The sequence below is a fragment of the Fukomys damarensis genome, unplaced genomic scaffold (genome assembly GCF_012274545.1).
Source record: "Fukomys damarensis isolate Sample0158 unplaced genomic scaffold, DMR_v1.0_HiC HiC_scaffold_14, whole genome shotgun sequence".
NCBI lineage: Eukaryota > Metazoa > Chordata > Mammalia > Rodentia > Bathyergidae > Fukomys > Fukomys damarensis.
In genome coordinates this window covers 33,766,135-33,787,232 of record NW_022900926.1, presented here as the reverse complement: position 1 = coordinate 33,787,232, position 21,098 = coordinate 33,766,135, and the positions used below count along the sequence as shown (strand labels likewise).

The 21,098-nt window shown below is 33.8% G+C and overlaps 1 protein-coding gene across 3 annotated transcripts in view; it reads left to right on the top strand.

Annotated features, from left to right (window-relative positions):
* Nucleotides 1-287: 287 nt before the first annotated feature.
* Nucleotides 288-21,098, top strand: part of Tab2 (TGF-beta activated kinase 1 (MAP3K7) binding protein 2) — a 51,332-nt gene continuing 30,521 nt past the window's right edge. The window contains exons 1-3 of one of the 3 annotated variants that reach the window (XM_010607724.1): nucleotides 288-436; nucleotides 12,263-12,344; nucleotides 16,037-16,227. In XM_010607724.1, the coding sequence (XP_010606026.1) occupies nucleotides 16,126-16,227 (102 nt within the window). In that variant the 5' untranslated portion in view covers nucleotides 288-436; nucleotides 12,263-12,344; nucleotides 16,037-16,125. Of the gene's footprint in view, nucleotides 437-12,262; nucleotides 12,345-13,412; nucleotides 13,482-16,036; nucleotides 16,228-21,098 lie in introns of those variants that run through there. The other 2 variants (XM_010607723.1, XM_010607725.3) reach the window with 2 other exon arrangements.

Here is a 21,098-nt window from a genome sequence, read left to right as displayed (position 1 = left end):
CAAAAAAAAAAAAAGAAAAAGCCATTAGAGATCTCTTAAAAGCTATTGTTTGAATTTCTAGAATTGGTAATCTAGACTGAATTTGAGTAGATTAAGAGAATGCCTTAACTAAAGCGATTTGCTTTTTCTCTGTAACTTGTAATTTAAGAAACCCTTTTCTACCTCACAATACTTTGTTGGAGATTTTAGTAACTCCCTCATTGCTGTTAGATCTTACAGTGTTGTCTGGTCACGTTTCTTATTTTGCCTATTTGATAGTTTACACTAGTTTCTCTTCTGCTTTCAAGGCTCCAGACCCAGTTCCTGGACCTGCCCTGGAAAAGAAGTATCCAGTAGAGATGAGCTCACTGCAGTTACTTAATTAAAAATTTGTAAGCTGCAAAAATGGCAAAGGGCCAGCCAAGAACAGCTACAATTTGAATTTTTCTATTTCCAGGTATGCTAAAGTCCATGGCACCAGTCAAGATTAGCTGTGTAATTGCCTTACTATGAAATCTATAATCATAACTTTACTTTCAAAATTTGTAGCCGTCTTGCTTTAAACACAGTAGCCTTCCTAACACCTAGGTAATTAGTGGATAGTATTGACTTTAACATAACTTTTTGCCTGAATATTTCTAATTTAACTTGTTTGCTAGTCACAGCAAACTAATGCAAAAAACAGTTTCTGAAAAATAACTTTGAAATTCTATTGAGCTAAGCTTCACAGATGTACAAAAAGTACTGTGGTCCTAATTGAAAAGTAAACATTAACAACAGCAACAGTCCTCCTGTGGGAGGTTTACATATAATACAGATAATGGAATAAAATTAATGAAACAAATTCTCCTTTCTGAGATCCTCATCTATTCTGTGCTATTAATGTCTTCATATAAAACGCGAATACATTCTTCAGTGATTGGCAGTCATAAGTAATGCTTCTGGATTGAGCCAAATAATGTATTACAGGTCTTTTACTTGAAGAATTTAACTATATTTTAAATGTAAGAGTATAATTAATACTGGCTAATTTTTAAATTTGTTTGCTTATAAGAAGCCAGATAAGAAAGTCATATATAGTTGAATTTGTCCTAGATGTAACAAGAAAACTAACAGCTGTTATTTTCTAATGCCTTAGATTTTTAACCAAGGCAAACTACTCATGAATGGTCAGATGGACAGTGTTAGCTTTTAAGGGCATTTATTGCTTTTATCAATTTGCACAGTATTAGAAAAAGAATTAACCCATAAAAGGTGGCTTTATTTACTAAATGGATAGAGAATCATATATATTTTGATTTTAAAAGTCAGTTCGTAGATTATAAATTACTCAAAATTGAAAAGAGGAATTTTGTATGCTGTTTATTCATTTTGACATGTGATCCTAATATTCTAGCATATGCTTGACTCCTTTACATTTCTTCACTGTTAATGCATAATGACTTTTAACATAAGGCAGTCTAGTTAGCATTAGGTTGCTGATGGTATACCACATTATTTGTTTGCTTTTGAAGGAATTGTGTCTCACAGATGTTGAAGTAAGACTGGGAAAGGGGCAATTAGCAGAGTTATTACAGAATCATTACCACTATTAGGCTAAATGAAAGAGGAAATTGAAAGAATTGTATATGACTATCAAATCGTACTTTCTCAGTAGTGAAATTTTTCTGTATTATTGAATGTTAATTGTGTGTAAAATACTACTAGTTTTAGTTTACTAGGCACCATAGTAATGTATAAATGAATAAAGTTTATTTTTTGTGAGTTTACCAATAAGCACAATTGGTTGTTTGTGGCCATGGGTTGGTTCTACACCGTCCACAAAATGAAAATTAATTAATCAGGTGCATGGCCTGCATTCCAGCATTCTGGGAGGCTGAGGCAGGAAGATGGAAGTTTCAAGCCCGTCCTAGGCAGCTTAGCAAGACCCTATCAGAATTTAAAATTTTCAAAAGAGCTTGTAATGTTGTTCAGTGTGAAGGCCCTGCGTTCAATTCCCAGCCCTAGGTGAAAAAATTGAACCTAATATGGTTGTATCTGTATTAAACACATAGAAACTCTTTTTACTCTTGTTATTATTTTCCAAATGCTACATTACAACAACTATTTACAGAGGATTTACCTTACACTAGGAATCATTAATAATCTAGAGATAGACTATACAAGAGAATACATCACCATTTTATAAAAGGTACTTGAGCATCTGTTGATTCTGGTATTGTTGGAGGGTCCTGGAATTCATCTTCTTTGAATACTAGGAGACAATGAGAGTACCAGAGAATCAGCCTTGTGAAGGATGTAATGTTTCTGCTGAGCCCTGAAGGATAGAATTTTTCAGAGAAAATTGCAAGAGTATTTCTTTTGCATGTTCTAAAACCATTCTCTTAGGATCCATTGTGCATACAGAATAGTGGGGATTTGCTGGGAAATGGAGCTATGTCATACATAGCATGTTTTCAATAAGTGAGAAAGGAGTTTGAACTTAATTTTGTAAGCAGTGGGAATCCTTTGAAGATTTCTTGGCACTAGTGCTATAAAAGTCAGTGAGTCTTCTTGAAAAAGCTGGCTACAGTAGAGTCAAGGTTAAAATAACAAAATTTGAGATTAGGCAGTAGTAATTTGTAATAAAGGACAACATTGTTCTATTTGCCAGACAAAAGAGTTTTACCAGTAATTTCTTCTTAATCTTCACTACAGGAATATTGCAAGAAGTAACCGAAATAATATTGTTAAGCATTTAGTGTAGGACTTGGGCATCATGAGTTCTGAACCAGAGTGATTATAGTACAAGCACAGAGAAAATAATGTCTTGTCCACCTTTGTGTATGGTAACTTTTTGTAAGGGTATAGTGTTTATTGGTTATAGTAACAGTAAACTTACTTTTTCTTTTATTCTCCTCTTTCTTGTAATCAGTTAAATTCTTATTAGTGGATGAATGCAACTTACTTGGTTTGAGGACTTGAATAAGTAAGTAGTTTAACTTGAGTTAGCTGTGGGTGAAAAAAGTCGTCTTTTTTTTTAAAAAAACCATGGGTTATAAATTAGGAGATTCATAAGTTTAGAGGTGGTTAATCTTGGGCATGGTCATATGAGCTCATAGGAAACATTAAAATTTAAAAAAATTCTCAGATGATTGAGCTGTTAACAGTTTTAGCATAAACAGCATAGACTTTGAGTTACTTGAAAATAGCTGCAGTTGGCTAAGTACAGATGCTTTCAAATAACATTCTCTCATACTTTTACTTTCCTATCCCACATATCAGAATGCAAGTAATATTATAGGAAAATATATCGAGAATAATAATAATAAAGAAATATTTACCCTGCTCTAATTCTTTCAGTGTATGCTTATTCAAGTAAAACATGAATAATAGTATTTTTAAAACAAATATTACAGAATTGAAACTAATTCTTTAGTGCCTTTAGAACCTTTCTTGTGCATTTATATAAAAATATCTCTTTTAAAATATCCTTTTGAAGGGCCAGGGATTTAGTTTAGTAGTGCTGCACCTGCCTGACAAACACAGGTCCTGAGTTCAATTTCCAGTACCTGGTACCAAAAAAGAAAAGGCAAAAAATGTCTTTTGTCTTTTTTGTCATATTATACATGGAATCTACATTTTGATTTTTTTCAATCAATAATGTCATATAGGTCTTTCCATATAATTATTTGAATATTCTACTCCACTAAGAAAAAAATAAATGATGTATGTATTCCTTATTATGACTATGCAATTATTTATTCCTCGATGGATATTCAGGGTGTTTTGATAATACCCACTGAGGTGACTATCCTTGTATGCACTTCTTTATACATGTGTTTTTGTCTAAATTAGGTGCTACAATTTATATAGATACATAAATGTACAGAAAACTCTCAGTACTTTTTCCTAGTAACAAATACCCATTTTCACTATGTCTAACCCATTATCTTAAACATCACACTACCACTGCTGTCATATATGCACACAGACACACCCTGACAGCTGGCCAGAAGTCCACTATGAGAAAATGTTAGCCAACAGCTGTGACATTAGAAAGAAGATAAGCAAAGTTATGTGAGATGAACAGAAAAAAACATGAGACTGAGTAAGAGATTGAACCCACATGAGGATCAATTGATGAAACATCTCATAACTTTTTCTGAATCCTCAGATTAAGATGACATTTTAAATTACTATTTAGCCATATTATTCAAATTTGTACATGTCATTGTATTAATTGGTTCATTATAAATATTTATGGTTGATATAAGATGAAAATGACTCTTACAAGGAGTTTGATTTTTTTCTTTCCCTTTTACCAATAAATAAAAACATTAACATTTAGCTCCTTTTTTTAAGGATAATATATATGCACAGGTTAGGTTATGCAGAAATTATACTAAGGGGGGGACTAGAAGGTAACTTTGTTTCCATCTTAAAACCCTAATTTTTGGAAAATAATTGTAAGATATGAGTTGGAAAATACACACAAGGTAGTCAGTTATGTAATATGTTTTGTCTCAGATTTATTGCATTTTTCTTAATCCTTAGAAAATGGTAGCACCCACCATAAAACCACAATGCATAAGTTGCCAAGTGTGGCTAACTTGCCACATTCCTTGTAGGAGAACTTATAACTAACTAGTGAACCTTCAACCATAAGTGAGCTACATTCAAAGCTCTGAGGCAATGCATTAAATGAGAAAACTGGGAAATTTTCTCACTAGTGTGGATCATTACTTCAGCTAGTAATGTTTACTAGTACAAATAAGTACTAAGATCCTTCTCTAGAAAGTAAATTATTCCAGGCTCATAACGTTGAGATAATCTACTTTTTGATATCCTAATCCTTTGCTTTCTTCAGGCTTTTAAGTAACACTAAAACTAAACATAATTTAATTAACATTTGGATGACTGATTTAGTATGTTTCTTTTACTTTATTTTTGCAAATACATGTAGCATTATTATTGTTTTATGATAAAGTTCATGCTAAAGGTTAATTATAATTATTTTACATTTATCTTAAATGGTGATATTTGAACTTTAGATTTTAGCTGCATAGCTATAATTCCTGCATTTTTATCTTAGAAAAAAATAGCTTGATATTACAGATTTCTTCAAAAGTTCTTTTGCCTTTATAGAATTGTAATGTCATACTCTAAGAGATACAATTCTAGTAATTTTCTATAAACATAATGTTGATGTTTTTGTAGGTTAAATTAATGACGTAAATTCTTCTAAAGTTAATCAGATATAAAGTGCACCAAAAATTACCTAACCTGGCATATGATGTGATACTTTATAATACATCAGTATGTAAAAAGTATTTAAAATAGTGCATATAGTAAGGTAATATTGTTCTTTCAGGTTTAAAAGTTTTAAATCTTTACTGAAATCAAAAGACTTCAGGGCCGGGGATTTAGCTCAGTGGTTCCGCTGCCTGTCTTGCAAGCACAAGGGTCCTGAGTTCGATCCCTGGTACCAAAAAAAAAAAAAAAGACTTAAAAACTTGCTTTAATAAAAAAAAAAAGTATAACATCAGCTATTCTGACACTATAGTGGTTCTCTTTGTGATGAAGGTAATTCATAATAATTTACTGTAGTCTGATAATGTCAGCCAGTTCACAGAGGAGACATGAATTATAATTAGTTCTGTTAATTAAGAAACTGTTAAGATAATATAGAAAACCAGATAGTTAGAAACATTCTGCCTTTGCATTAGACATCTGAGGAAGGTCAGAGGTGTTTTGATATATAGCCAGTTTAGTTGAAATTTGACATGCATGCTACTAAAAATCATTAGGATACACACAATAGCATTTCTGCCAAAATGACATAGGGCTTACAGAAAAGATTAGGGTTATAGCACTCAAAAACTTCATATGTGAACATAAAAAAAGAAACCAGACTAGGGATGTGGCTCAGTGGTAGAGCACTTGCCTAACATTATCAAGGACTTAGATCTGATCCCTAGCACTGCAAAATAAATAAAGATAACCTTATTCAGGTGTAGTGGTGCACACCTGTAATCCCAGCACTCAGGAGGCTGGAGCAGGAAGATCACCATGACTTCAAAACCAACTTGGGCTGCATACTGAGTTAAAGGACAGCCTGAAATGTATGTATAGAGTGAAACCCTATCTCCAAAAACATGAACCTTAAAAACAGATAACTTGTTAAATGACCAAGATATGTAAATACTACAGGAAATATTGTAGTTTGCCTTTAATAAGACCTAAAGTATGCACAGGAAAGGTTGCAGCTCATGACAAAAAGATTTTTTGAAATCATAAAGAAAGTTGTAACATAATGCCTGAATGTAATTCATAACAAGTAGATGAAATGGCCCATATACTTTTTTTGTATTTATGTGTAACTTGTCACAGCTGCATATGGTTTTCTGTATTCATCTAATATTTCTCCCAAATGAAGTAGTAGCAAAATTTACTTAATGCTCAAATTAATCTCTAATATATCAAATTTGTCATTTCAAAACATGCTGTAGCAGAACTGACAGCTGAAAGTAAGGGAAGTATTTGAGTTTGGGTGTCTACTACGTTTTATAGTAGTCTTTTAAAACTAGATTTATTCAGATGTTTATTTAGAGATTTATTGCAACAATATGTATTGAACATCTTACCATATACTAAGTACTTAGGATACAACTGCGAGTTAGTCTCACCACTTTGGAGCTAAAATAACATATAAAAAAATTTTGCTTATGTTCAAGGGTTAGTTATGAGGTCATTGGATTGTTGGGTAGAGGAAGTGTAGCAAAGACTGTCTTCTCATCTCTTAAATAATACACTTTTATAAAGTAATTTCCTAGGACCCCAATTAACTCAGATTTCATGGTTTACAAAAAATGTTACCATCTCTAATGGTATTCTGGAAGCCAGAGTTTAATTTTAGGATATATGTTGAAATGGAAAGATATTCTCCTTACTTTTTCCATAAACTGAGTGACAATCCTAAAATAGTTGAGCAGTGATAATTACCTGTTTGCTCATTCTGTTCTTTAATATTAAACATGAATTATATTTTCCTTGTTAAATTTGAGTAAAACAACTATGTAAGGATGGAACAATGATAAAATGAAAAATATGTATCCTTACATAATAATATTAAAGCTTAGTCTATTTCTAGGCCTTCTCTTAAAAAAAAAAAAACATAACCTTTGGCCTTCCTCATCTTTTCCTGTAACAGCTCCCTACCACCAACATCTTGGTGATCCCGTTCTTTCCTCTTGCTCCAAACATATACTGACTCATTCTCTCCAGAATTCATCCACTATTTGGATTTAACCTTATTTAAATATCTACTTAAGGGCTGCGCCACTCCCTCAGTCCATAAAGATCCTCAGTGTACCTATAGCACAGTATACACTACTTAACCTAGCACTTATGTACAACCTTGTATTGTTTGGGTTTTCCAGTAGTTTTCTCAGTTATTTGTCTCATCTACATTGAAAAAGAAGACCTCAAAGGTTCAGTCAGCTTCATTATTCTGCATCCAACATAGCATGTAGCTCTGTTTACTCATTTTCTTTTTGCTTTGTAAAAATCCACAGTATTTAAAATAAATAATTGGTATTACTATTAGCTTGTATTTTTTTTTTCTTTTGGCCAAGCAGGTGTAACACAATTAACCTTCAATGTGTTTCTACTTATCCTTGAAGCTATTGAATTGCTTTTTCCATTTTACAAAGAATAAGATGGTAATATCACTCTTTGGGGGGGATATGTATTCACTGTGTACTTTGTTATTCTACATGGGTTGCCCCTTACCCTATAAGATAGCTACTTTCCTTAATCACCATTTTATAGAGGAGGAAACTGAGACACAGAGAAATTCAGTGATTTTTCCCAAGAAGACAGTACAACTGGCAGATCATGCTTGATAAACATGGAACCCTAGAATTTTTACTGGACTAGCTATTGCTATATGTTGAATTAATTAATTTATCAATTTATTTATTTATATACATTATTTCATTTAGTTGTGAATGAGGCAATTTCCAGTTAGGAGATTGGAATATTCAGTAATGTGAGGTTACCTCTGTTTTTAACTATTAGCATTTTTTCACCAAAAAATTTTAGAAACACAAATGACTAAAGTAGAGTATTATTTATTTAAAATTCTGTACTTAGGAAATTCTCCTCTTTAGAAAAATGTATGCCTGTCTGAGAGTGAATATTTACTCATTAATGTCTTTTTCTGTAAGAGTTTCAACTAGTAAGATTGGTAATAGCTTAGTGGTAGGACACTTTCTTAGATATGCAAGGCCTTAGGTTCAATCCCCAGTACCGGGGGTAGAGGTAAAGGGAATGAAGACTTATAATAATACAAGTCAGTACTTTGTCAAGTTAAAATTCTGTAAATCTGAGTAGCTGATAAGAAAGTACATTAACAGTTACTCGTTTTATATTAAAAGTTGGATTTCACTGGGCATAGTGGCACATGCCTATAATCCCACCACTCAGGAGGCTGAGACGGGAGGATTGCTGCAAGTTCAAGGCCACCCTTGGCTACATAGTGAGTTCAAGACCAGCCTGAACTACACGAGACCCTGTCTCAAAACATTAAAAAAAAAGTTGGATTGCCTGTGATTCAGCATTTCTCCACTATTTACTTCTTTATGATACTCCTTGGTAGTAAACTAATAGTTTGTATTTTATAATATATAATCTTCATTTTTAGTTGACTTAAAGATAACATGTTTATTTGTCTTAAGCTAATATATATATATTTGCAGGACCCATTTGTATACTCATACAGAAGTGGTTTTCCCTCCTACCAGTTCTTTCCAGTAGCATCAAATTACAGAAAAAATTCTAACCATTCCTATTAGAGGCTTGTTGATAATGGAGTTATTTTAATAATCTTTTATTCCATTACTTCTAGCTCATTCTGTTTTCCTTCTTTGTATTAATGCTACATGCTCTTCTTAGAAGTAGTTGCTTGACTATAGTCATCTTAGTTTTTGATTAGTCCCTTCCCTACCTCCCCTTTACTGTATTATCATCTAGATGCCATATAGGAACCAGAGTAAATTTCACTTGAAAAAAACATTTGTGTGACCAGTTGTCACTTTACACCCATCATAGAGGGTTCACAGCGGAGTCATTAAAGTGTCTAGACCCTGTCCTCAGAGCCTCTGACATAGGTGGCCCACAGACCAAACTAAAAGTGCTTCCCTAGGAAGTACACCCTTTTTCTGATTAGGAATCACCTTTTTTACATGAAAATACACATCTTTTTAAATTTGGCACTTTTTTCCTCATCTGTTAAAACACCTTAATAAGTAGTTTTTGATAGTTTGTAATTCCAAACAGTACTGTGGTGAATATGTGTAATTTCTTTGCAGCTGTATCTACAACAGATTCATAAAAGTAATTATGAAATCTGATAACATACACAGTTTTCATTTTTATAGAGATTGCCAAATTGATATCTATAGAGATTGCATTAGCAGTTCCTTACAGTGCCTATTTCCTTTTTACCTACACTATATAATATATTAATGTACATTTTGATATTAAGCATTTTTTTCTTATGGTGCTGGTTATCAAACCCAGGGATTCACACATATCAGACAAGCATTCTACCACTAAGCCATAATCCCCAGTTTTTCATAATTGTTTTTAACAGATCAAAAGTTTACATGATCCTGCCACTCTTACACAAAATTTTTTGTTTATATTCCTTCATCTTAATTTTCTCCCAACAGAAATGACTTATTTTACAATGTTTTTAGTTTTTGCCAAAAACTGTATCACCGTTTCCTTGGATCCCTGCACCCCTCATACCAGGGATCAAACTCAGGACCTTGTACTTGCAGGCAGGCACCATGCCCTTAAGCTATAACCTCGGCCCATTTCCTTAGATTTTGTGAGGTTGTTGTGTTTGAGCATCTCTGTGATAGTCAAGAACTGATACATTACAATTAGTGAAGTAGCTCTCCAAAAGTTAGGTTTTTTTGGATCTTTCTATGTGTTTGCTATTAGAAAGCTATGTCTTGAACTGTAGTTTGCATATATTTTAAATATAGACAAATTTCAAAGTCAGAAGATACCACCATGTTTTGATTAACTGCCTTATAAGACAGCATTTTCCCCATGTGTTTTCTACTCAAGATGTTTACAGATAAGTGGAATGCTGCCCATTTAAGTTTGAGAAATACTGCATCTGCCATTACTACCCAAGAGCTGCAGTACATACTAAAGCCCAGGAGTAAAGAAACTTTCCTAACTGTAAAGCAGTAACATTCCTCAAATATTGCCACAAAAAATAAAACTTGATTTCCATGTAATACTTAAAACTCCCTTGAAATGAACTTAGAGAAATGATAAATGACCAAGTGATATGTCGAGCTTGTACATAGATTTCTTTAAATTGGAATTACTGAATTTGTTCTCTCTTACTTAATATTATTCCCCAGTGTCTTAAAGAATACCAATGTTCATGTCTTACTAACTAGAGGTCATGGTAATTTTTCTTTACTCTGTAAAGATATAGTAACTGCCATTAACAAGTATTTATAGAAAATTTGGGGCCAGGGATTTAGCTCAGTGAGGAGGGGGAGGGAAGGGGGAGGAGGAGGAGGATTTAGCAATGGCCTTACTATGCATAGGATATCAAAATATCTTGTGACTAAAATTGAGAGTTGACTGAAATTAATACTCAACTTTTTAAAATACATACATGTGGATCGTTGAAATAAGTGATAGTTAAAATGAAGCTGCAGAAATCAGATACGTTGTTTGATTGAGGCTGCTATTACAAAATACTGCAAAGTAGGCTGCTTACACACCACAGGTCTATTTCTCACAGTTGTGATGGGTAGGAAGTCCAAGATCAGAGTGTGAGTGTAGAGTGGACCTATCTTCTGGTTCATAGTTTACACCTTTGAGCTGCTGTGTCCTCACATGGTAGAAGGGGCAGGTGAACTCCCCTTGGCCTCTTTTGTAAAGACACTAATTCCATTCATGAATTCTCCACCTTCTTATCTATCACCTCCCAAAGGAGGACCTGTAGTCTCTCTATTCCACATAGCATTAAAATCCCTATTTCAGTGCATCCAATTTTAGTAACTACTACCCCTCTCCTGCCAGTTTGTCCTCACTATACCATGCAACACAGCATTTTGACTATTGCTCATGTTGTACTGGCTTTTAATCCCATCTTTATGGTTTTGGACACCAGGGAATTTTTAAATTTCACGCTCTGCTGTGTATTAAACCAATTTTTTTTTGGTAGTTCTTATTCTTTATGGCAGAAGAGATTCTGAATTGGCTTAATTTGGTAGAACCAAAGCTGAGTTTCTATCTTGATAGAACCAAAGGTGAGTTGTATCTCCCTTTAACTGTACAATATTAATATAATAGATGTATAATAAGTAGGTCAAGCTGTCTTAGAGACCCATAATAAAGCAAACTGTATAATTGCTATATTTCATTTTTTAATACAGTCAAATCTTGGATTGCAGGTAAGTTGGTCTGCAAGTGTTCTGCAAGACTAGCAAACATTTCTAATAAATTTTAACTCAATAAACAAGTGATGTCTTATTATACAAGTAGTAAGTACTCATGCCAAATGTCACATCATCACAACTCATTTCTGTTTCCCTCTGTGTCTTCTTTGATATACAAGTGCTTCAGATTACGAGCAGAATAAATTATTCTTGAAAACCAGGATTTTACTGTATTTTATTTTTAAATTATGTACCACTTTTCTTAAGTATAATGCTGGTAGTACGTAGGTGTCTCATTTGTGTGTACCAGATTTTTGCATCAGAAGATGATGGTATTTTAAAGTAAATGGCAGAAATGTAATTTGCCTAGACTTTGGAACAAGTTAGCATAATACACTGGTGGCTTGGTTCAAGAATTTAATTTGTTCCACAATTTGGGGAAAGATGGCTGCAGCTATATTCATCACCAGATCTAGAGTTCACAAACAAAAACAAAATTTTTCCAAACGAAAGTGTTTGTGAATCAAAGTACCACTGTCATCATCATCTTTTTGAAAGTTTTATGAAACCCGTCCTGTCTGGCTGGGTGGAAGAGGGAAGAGGAGTATGGTCAGGAATGATCAGATTTTTTTTTTTTTTTTCCCCCCCGGTACCGGGGATCGAACTCAGGTCCTTGCGCTTGCGAGGTAAGCCACCGAACCGCTGAGCTAAATCCCGGGCCCCAGATTTAGGTCTTTATAGCTGGGGGAAATTTAGGTACTAGAACTGCACCTAATGCTGGAAACATTTTCTAAGTATGATTTATTTATATCTTCTTTTCTCAGAGGAACAATCATTTTATATCTCAACCACAGAAAATATGTTGGCTGTGTACTATGAAAAATAATTTTCCAGAAGCTTATTGAGGTATTTCTTGATTTTTCACTTGGAAATTAAGCGGATACCAGTTTGTTTCAATAATGCATTTACTCCTTCACAAAGGCTGTTTTAAAAATCATCTAGCGTTCAACCTTAAAGTTTAGTCTTATTATAGGTATAGAATGTAAGTTGACAGTTCAGTGTTTCCCTTTCAACACTTCCCCTCTACATAAGATGTCATTTCTTTGGCTATGTTTAAGATTTTGTTTTGCTTTGTTTTTTCAGCAGTTTGACTACATTGTGCCTCTGTATGGTTAATTTGTCTGGGTTTGGGGGAGCAAGGGATTGTATGTGTGGGTTTTTGGTTTGTTTGCTTGTTTTGAGATTTGTTGATCTTAAACTAACACATTTGCCTTTTATTAACCTGGGGAAATTTTCAGCCATTACTACATCAGATATCTTCCCTACCCTATTCTCTGTTCTCTCTCTCTTCTCTAATGACAGATACATAAGTTTTTTTAACTTTCCCACAGGACCATAAGGTTCTGTACCCTTTTTTTTTTCCCAGTCCATCCTTCAGATTGCTTTCAAATTCACTGACTTTTCTGCCATTTCCAGTCTCTCTTTAAGTTCATCCATTATACTTTTAACTTCAGATATTTTTTTAGTTCTTGAATTTCCATTTGATTCTTCTCCCAAAAAAAGTTTCTTTTCTTGCTGAGAATTCCAAACATATTTGCCCTTACATTCATGAGCATAGGTAAAATAGCTGTTTAAAATCTTTTTTATTCTATTTTGTTTTATAATACATGTTTGCAGTACGTAATGTTTATATTGCTTGTGTGGAGTTGGTAAATGTATCTTAATTCCTTTCATAACCGCCTTTTTGTCCCTTTCCCTCCACTCCCTCCATCTTTTGATCCTCTTCCCATTGAGAAAGATCTAGTCCCCACCTCCTATTTCCTTTTATTTTGGTCTTTATTTATAATTTAAGTTTCTCATATAAGAGGAACCATGTAATATTTAAGTTTGTATGTCTGATTTATTTCACTTAGCATTATCGTCTCAAGGTGCATCTATTTTTCCTACAAATGACTCAAGAAGACACCTAGAAGTGAAAATAGCTGGATCAAATAGGATTTCCAGAATTCTTATGTGCAGATTTCACCAGTTGATCATCTTGAGGTTGTTTTCCATTGATTGTCTTCTCTTGAGCATGAATCCATTTTTCCTGTTGTTTGGTTGATTTTAGTGGACAGTTAACTTGACTGAATCCAATTTACAAATTCTGGAATCTCCGATGAGTTACTTTAACCTTAGCTTGGCTACTAGACTCTATCTCAGGTTTAGAAATCAGACATGTGTGCAAAGGATTTAGGGCTTCCTCTGTGTGGTTCTCTTCTTTCAGCCTTTGAAGTCATGCCAAAGACTGCCCTTTGGTTCAACAAGCATATAAAGACTACATTTTCTTCTGAGTCTTAGTTACCCAAACCAACTGAGGCCTGCTTTCTGACTAAAAGCCACATAAAAATGGAAGATCATCCCTGTTAGTCCCTCTTCCAAATATTGGCCTCCTCACTGCCACCATTTCTTTTTGTGCCTTCTGTCTTCCAAGCATTGTTTTTTATACTTTGTCTAGTGTACATAGTTTTTATTTATGAAGAGTTAGTCTACAAGAGCTGTTCAGCCAATACAGGAAGTATACCTAAAGTAAGCTGGGCAACAGTGGTACACAACTGGAATTGCAGCTATTCAGGTGGCTGAAACAGGATTGGGAGTTCGATCCCAACCTGGGCAATTTAGCATCCTAGCAAGACTTTATTTTTTAAAAATTGGGGGTTGTTCATTGGAAGGCCCTAGATTTGATCCCCAGTATGGGGTAGAGGGAGAGGAAGCAGTGTGATGAGGATATGATGGAGGGAGAGAGACAGAAGTATGGCAGCATTTTGGATAGAAAAGTTGGCCAGGGAAGCAGTCTCTGAGGAAATGTCATATGATCAGAGACTGAATGAAGTAAGAGGGAGAGCCATGCAAGTATCTCAGGGAAAAGTGTTCCAAGCAGTAGGAGCAGTAAATCTGAAAGCTCAAAGTGAGGAATTTGATTAGTTTCTTTGAGAAGTCTCCAGAAGATCATTTAGAACCAAGGAACAAGGAGAATGCTAAGAGATAAAGTAGAGAAATGGTAGTAAGAGGCCTTGTGAGGTCCCATTTTGAGCAGAGGGAGTGCTTGCTCTAATTACTTTTGACAAAGTTGAATGGTCACTAGAAAAAAGCCAGAGCAAAGAATGAAGGTGAGGAGGCCATTTAGGGGACATGATGGTAGTAAATAGTCTATATGGTGGCTCAGAGAGAAGTAGTTAATGGTGGGGAAAAGTGATCAGATTCAAAGTACTTTTTGTAGATAAAAGACATGATGGTAGAGTAAATGTGTATGGGAAAAAGATCAGCTGGATGAGTGAAGAAATGGAAAAGACAGAAAGGGTTAACTTGGATATAGGGGAATTAAAAGCTCCATTTTGGACATGGTAAGTTTGAAATGAGTTTTAGCCAAACAAAATGTCAAATAAACAGTTGGATATTGTTATTCTGAAGCTCAAGGAAAGGATTGGATTTGGAGACAGTTTTGTCAAGTCTTAGTGTATAATGCTATTTGAAGAGGTATACTTGAATGAAATACACCTTTCTTTAATACCTTAAAGAGAAATGTAGGTGTAGTTGGAAAGAAACCCTATATCTGAAGTCCATTTGGCTGCCAACAATTAGGTATAAAGAAAAAGGAGGATCTGGCAAAGAAAACTGAAAAGATGCTGCTAGTAAATAGAAGAATAAAATGAAAGAGTATAAATCTCAGAAGCCTAATGAAGAAATTGTTTAAAGGATGACAGAGTAGTTGTTTCAAGGAGCTTTAGCCCAAAATGAGGGAGGTACAGAGAAATGGGCTAGGTAGCTGAAGAGGAATCGCGGGAGGCTTTCTGAAGGTGAGCGGTTCTGTAGCCTGTTTATCACCACTTAATTATTTTAAAATATCATTTACAATTTGCAGTATTTCTCTTTTCTCCTGCAATAAACTTGTAGAGTAGTACTTTGCTAAAATTGCTGCAGGAGGGAGGTTTACATAGATACTTTTAGGAAATCTGTACTGCAAATAACTTCGTTTGCCAGTGATTTTTACCTATGAGATATAACCTTCAGATATAACTGAAGTCATATCATCAAAAGTTTAGTAAAATTCAACTGAATGATAATATCTGAATAACCTTTTATTCTTTTGGGGACTCCGGAATTTTGTCATAAGCAAATGTACTTTAAAATGCCCTCATCTATTATGCTGTAACACTAAAGTGTTAGATACACAATAGTGAACAAAAGACCTAATTCCTATATTCATAAAATTTAAAGACTTTATTTTTTAATTAATGTTCATGAAGTTAAAAGAAATACTATAAATTAGTTTCAGAGATTATGTCTTATATTTATTTTCCCCCAACCCCATACCATGTATTGAACTCAGGACCCTGCACTTCCACATAAAAAGGAATTAGTGTAAAAATGTGTCCTTGGGAGTTATCCTGAAAAGACGGTATTAACTACATGGGGAGCATTATAGCCCTAAGTAATATTTTCATAGTTTTTGTTGGATGCTAAGGCACATGCCTTTTTGTACTGAAATTTTAAGTCCACAGTAATTTTTATTCTGTGATCAATTCTCATTTCAAAAACTTTTTTTCTTTCTTTCACAGAAAATGCTTGGACAGAAGAGATGAGTACTAATTCCACTAAGGCCTAGAATTGCCTACTGTACAAATAGTCCTGATCAGGCAATATACGAATGGCCCAAGGAAGCCACCAAATTGATTTTCAGGTTTTACGTGACCTGCGACAAAAATTCCCTGAAGTACCTGAAGTTGTTGTATCCAGGTGCATGTTACAGGTCAGTGTTCAATGATCTCTTAATTTATTAATACAAATCTGGTGTCTTTTAAACATTGAAAGAAAACGTTTTTAACTTGTTTCATGTTGTCATTAGTGTGCTGTGATGAAAAGAAATGAAGTTTTGGTGTCCGATAGTCATGTGGCCTTTGGCAAGATTCAGCTCTCTATACTGCATATGTAATGTGCATAATATATAAAATAGATACAAGGATTAAATAAATTCTAAATATACAACACTAATACATGATCCCACACTTACTAGCTTGTTAGCATGCTTCACTTTTTCCTTCCTTTTTGGAGGAACTTTTAAAAATTGCAGGTATTTGTATAAAAGTTGAAAAATTATTGTTTCTGTTATCTCTGTATTATTTGTAAAACGAAGGAGTTTGACTTGACAGTGGAAAAGTTTTGGAATTTTTAATTTATAATTACAATTATCCAACTAATGTAACTAATATATTTTTACATTGTTTTTAGTATACAGAACTTTAGAAGTCCATAATTTTGAATATTTTAGTTATGCCTTTCCCTTTGATTAGACTGGAAATCTTTTTATCAGAAAGTATTTTTGTGCTCACTTCAGCAGCACATATACTAAAAAGTATTTTAAACTTAGGTTATTTAACCCTGACAAATAACTTTTAAAATTTAAAGTTAGGGAATTTGTTTTAAATCTGTACTTTATATCAAGTGGTTACATATATTTTGTTCACAACCTTATCTTTTTTTTTTTTTTTTTTTTTTTTTTTTGGTACCAGGGGTCAAACTCAAATCCTTCTGCTTTGGAGGCAGGCCGTGGCTCTTGGCTCAACCCTATTATCTTTTATCTGTGCTTTTAATTATTTACTTGCCTTTATCCTAATCCACTGTTGGTCTTCACAATCCATGGGTCTTCTGCCAGTCTTTTTAAATTCAGATTTAGTCATGTTTATATGCTTAAAACTTCCTGATTGTTCCCATACCCTTTAGAATGAAAATCATGTGTCTTGACTAGATTGTACTAATCTGAGATCTGAGCTGGCTACTTCTGCAGCCCGATGTATTATCCTGTTCTTTCTTATATCTGAGCTTCGTGGCATTCTCCAAATTTATCTGACCTTTCTAGAATATAATGATTAAGAACGTAAGTTTTGTTGATAAATACACTTCAGTTCAAATTTTGACTTATTAGCAGTAATTTAGTTAACCTCTCTGACTCATGTTCTGACTTTCCTTTCCTCAACTGCAAAGGAAATAAAGAATTTAATAGAGATTAAATGATAATACAGGTAAAGCAATTCTAGGATACCTGATTTATAATGCGTTTTCAGTAAATGTTAGCATACCTGTACTAAAAGGAGTCATAATTATAAAAGGCCCATAATAAATAGTTGGTGAACGAATCAGTCTTTTGCATTTGTCAATATAAAATATGAAAGGAAAAAAATAAGGGGGAGTGGAAGTAATAAGAATGGAATCAGAAGTTAAGGCATAGGGAGAGAAAAAATAGTGGGGTGGAAATAGTCTCCCCATAGATCCCAATTCTTTTTCCCTAATTTTTTAAATACAATAGAACTTGTAAAATAAAGCTGCACTGAGGGTGTTCAGTGAATCATAAAAGATTAATGGGAACATACTACAAGTTCAACCAAATTTGGTAACCCTTGATTTGGAAATAACTATCTTGTTTGTTTTTGGTACAGGAAATCGAACTCAGGACCTTGCTCTTGCAAGGCAGGCACAGTGCACTTGCAAGGCAGGCACAGTTCCCCACCCTTGAAATAACTATCCAGAATACTTTCTCGTTTGTTTGGTTAGTGGGTATTTGTTTGTTTGCTTGCTTATTTTTAAACAGGATCTCACTATACATAGTCCAGGCTGACCTTGAACTCACTCTGTACTTAGGATCCTCGGTGATCCTCCTGCCTCAGCTTCCAGGGTACTGGGATTATAGGCATGTAGTACCACACCTAACTCCAGAACACTTCAATAGTCAGTGATAGCAGTTTTAAAATATGTTATTTGGGAGTAGAACACAGAAGCTTTTACTAAATTATTTAAAATATTTTCAGAAAAATAGAGCTCTAGTGTACTCTTCAGTATGATCTTTGGAGATGCCCTGGTATATTGATAAGGGAAGGAGGAATAAATATACACATACACATATACAAACATACATATATTCCCCTGTTAGCCCAACTGCTAGAATGGTTAAAAACAAAATTAATAAAAGATGGTTACTGATATAGAGTAGAAGAGGAAACAGACCAAATAGGGACAAGAGTTAGAAATGAATTTGTTTTGTTTTGTTTTAATTTTTATCTTTGTCAGTATCTTGCTTAAAAAATACAATAATTAAGCATGTTTTTCAGCTTTACCAAAAATTAGAAAATAGGTTATTTTGTATTTCCTCTGGGCACCCAGTAGTTTCACAAGAAGAAACTCCTCCATTTGCCATGCAGACTAGAATGAAACCTGTTTGCTTGGAACTTGCTTATGAGACAGACCATACTTTTTAAAAGTGAGTTGATAGTCATTCTCAGCATCTAGGCAATTTCCTATTTAGCTGATAAAACAAAAAATGTGACAAGAAAGAAGAAAAACTGGTTTCTTTAGGTATAGCAAGAGTACAAATCTCCCAAATTTGAGAAAATACTTTTAAACTATAAAGGCGAATTAAATTACCTCTAAATGTAATATAAACATCTCTTATTTGATGATAGCCTCTCTTTTGGGAGCTTTTGCCCTTTCTCAGTTGCATCGTTATCTTGAGCGATGCTCCCTGTAGTGTACTGGTTCACATTTTAAGAAAAGGGTCATGCCATGTTGCTTCCCTGTGTAAATGTTCTTCTTAATTTACACGCTGCTTTTAGAGAAGAATCCCTCTCTAGACTTTATTTATTGCTTAGATCTTTTTGGAACTACTGTACTCCTCATACCTCTTGATCCTGTGGATTCTCTGAGATAGCTATATCAGCGGGTATGATTTGTAACTTTAAAATTTGCATTTTTAAATTTTTTTTTTATTTTGAAGTGAAATGATAACAATATAGTGTGGAAATGTTGCGTAGTTGACACTTTCATTTTAAACTGCATTTTTCACTATTTTTAAATTTTCATATAAGAAACCCATATGTTTAAAAATGTTAAATTGTTTCCTAAAATGATGAAGTACTATTCATTCAGTATATGTACAACTTAGTATTTAAGTTCTGTCACCTCAGCTAAAGCCTTTTCAGATGACCTCCACCCATGGCCCTTACCTATATTCCACCTTTCTGCATTGTATTAACATATAAGTACATTAATCTGTTCCATTGGACTGAGATTCTGGAGATAACAGTTGTATACCTTCCTACTTGCCTAGTAGATGGTCAATAAATGTTTGAAGGAATGAATCTCAGTGTGAGAAGTGTGATCAGTGGTTTTCCTTTGATACTCAGAGAAGTTTGGGGGAAAATGAAAGAGAAACTAGAAGTTATGTTTGAGACTTTTTTTTTCTGTAGCTTTAAAAGTATGCTGATTTCTGGCTGAATACAAAAAAGCATGATCCTCAATCTTTTAAAAACTCATATCCTACCCACTTTGATACCCTCCTGTAGTTTCCACTAAAAGTAATCAAGGCATCTTTGGGAAATAGCTGATTGCAGAACTGGCGTAGAACATGTACAAGATGATCTTATATATCTTGTCACATCAGAAAACAAGGAAGTTGTAAAAGACTGCTCAGCTCATGTCATATGTACACAGGAGCCAACATGAAGCTGTTCCTGCTGGCCTAAACACATGCTATGATAAACACAACACATAGATATTTGGGGGTTTATAGTAATACTAAAAATAAATCTTAGCCAGCTTTGGAAATTTCTAGGGTACCAGCTTTAAAACTTATCCTGCCTGTTCTATGCAAAGAGTAACCAAATAATTTAACAAAGTCTTCAAGAAGAAGTCATGCTAATAAATGTGGAAGAAATCTTATCACCACTTTACAGCCCCTAATGAAATAGTGTTTCTGAACAGTAATTATCAGTAGCTGTTAAAAGTCTTCAGTTGTGTAAAACTGACAATGTAAGATTGCACCAAGAAAGTAATGGTCTATAGAGGATAAGTACTACAAAGCCACATGAACTGTGGCATACCTGGGACTGAATTATTGCTATTTAATATAAATATATTAAATAATAGTTACAAATTACAAAGAATTGAAGAAATTTTTGAGAGCCTCAATTTCAGAGGAAGACTTTGTAAACATGAATATGAAACATTTACAAGGGGAATATAGAATTGGATTTGGAAAGAATATACATTTTAATTTGGGAACAAGGACAGGAATTGAAAGAAAGATAAGGTCTGTCTCTGTGAGCTTCGTCTTAGTAGGGAGAATTTCCCAGGCATGAAAATAATTTTCCATGCTAATTTTGCTGAGCAAAAGCACCTGTTAGGTTTGATTAAAATAAAAGATAAATTTTATTTTAAATGACTATATTAGTAAAGATTATGATCAAATTTTCAGTTTTACTTGAAAAACTGGTATGTATCAATTCAGAGTTATAAGTAAAATAAAATGATTTTTATATCATGAGAGATATAAATTAACTTTTTCTTTTATATTACCTATTCCATATGGAGTATCATTTCTTAATAAAATTTCAGGGTGCCTTTGTTGTCCCGTGCTTTCTTACATGATTTTTTTTTCAGCTTTAATTGAGTTTATTGGTACATTTTAGGGATACAGTACAGTTACATTCATTGTTGGGATCTTGTACCTCTACATGACAAGTCTTGATTCTCATTTTTTCCCCTTACCCCTGCCCTCCCTTCACCCGCTCCTCCCCTCCCCATCTACAAACACTTTATTTCCATCTTTTCATTATCTCACATGTTTTTCTT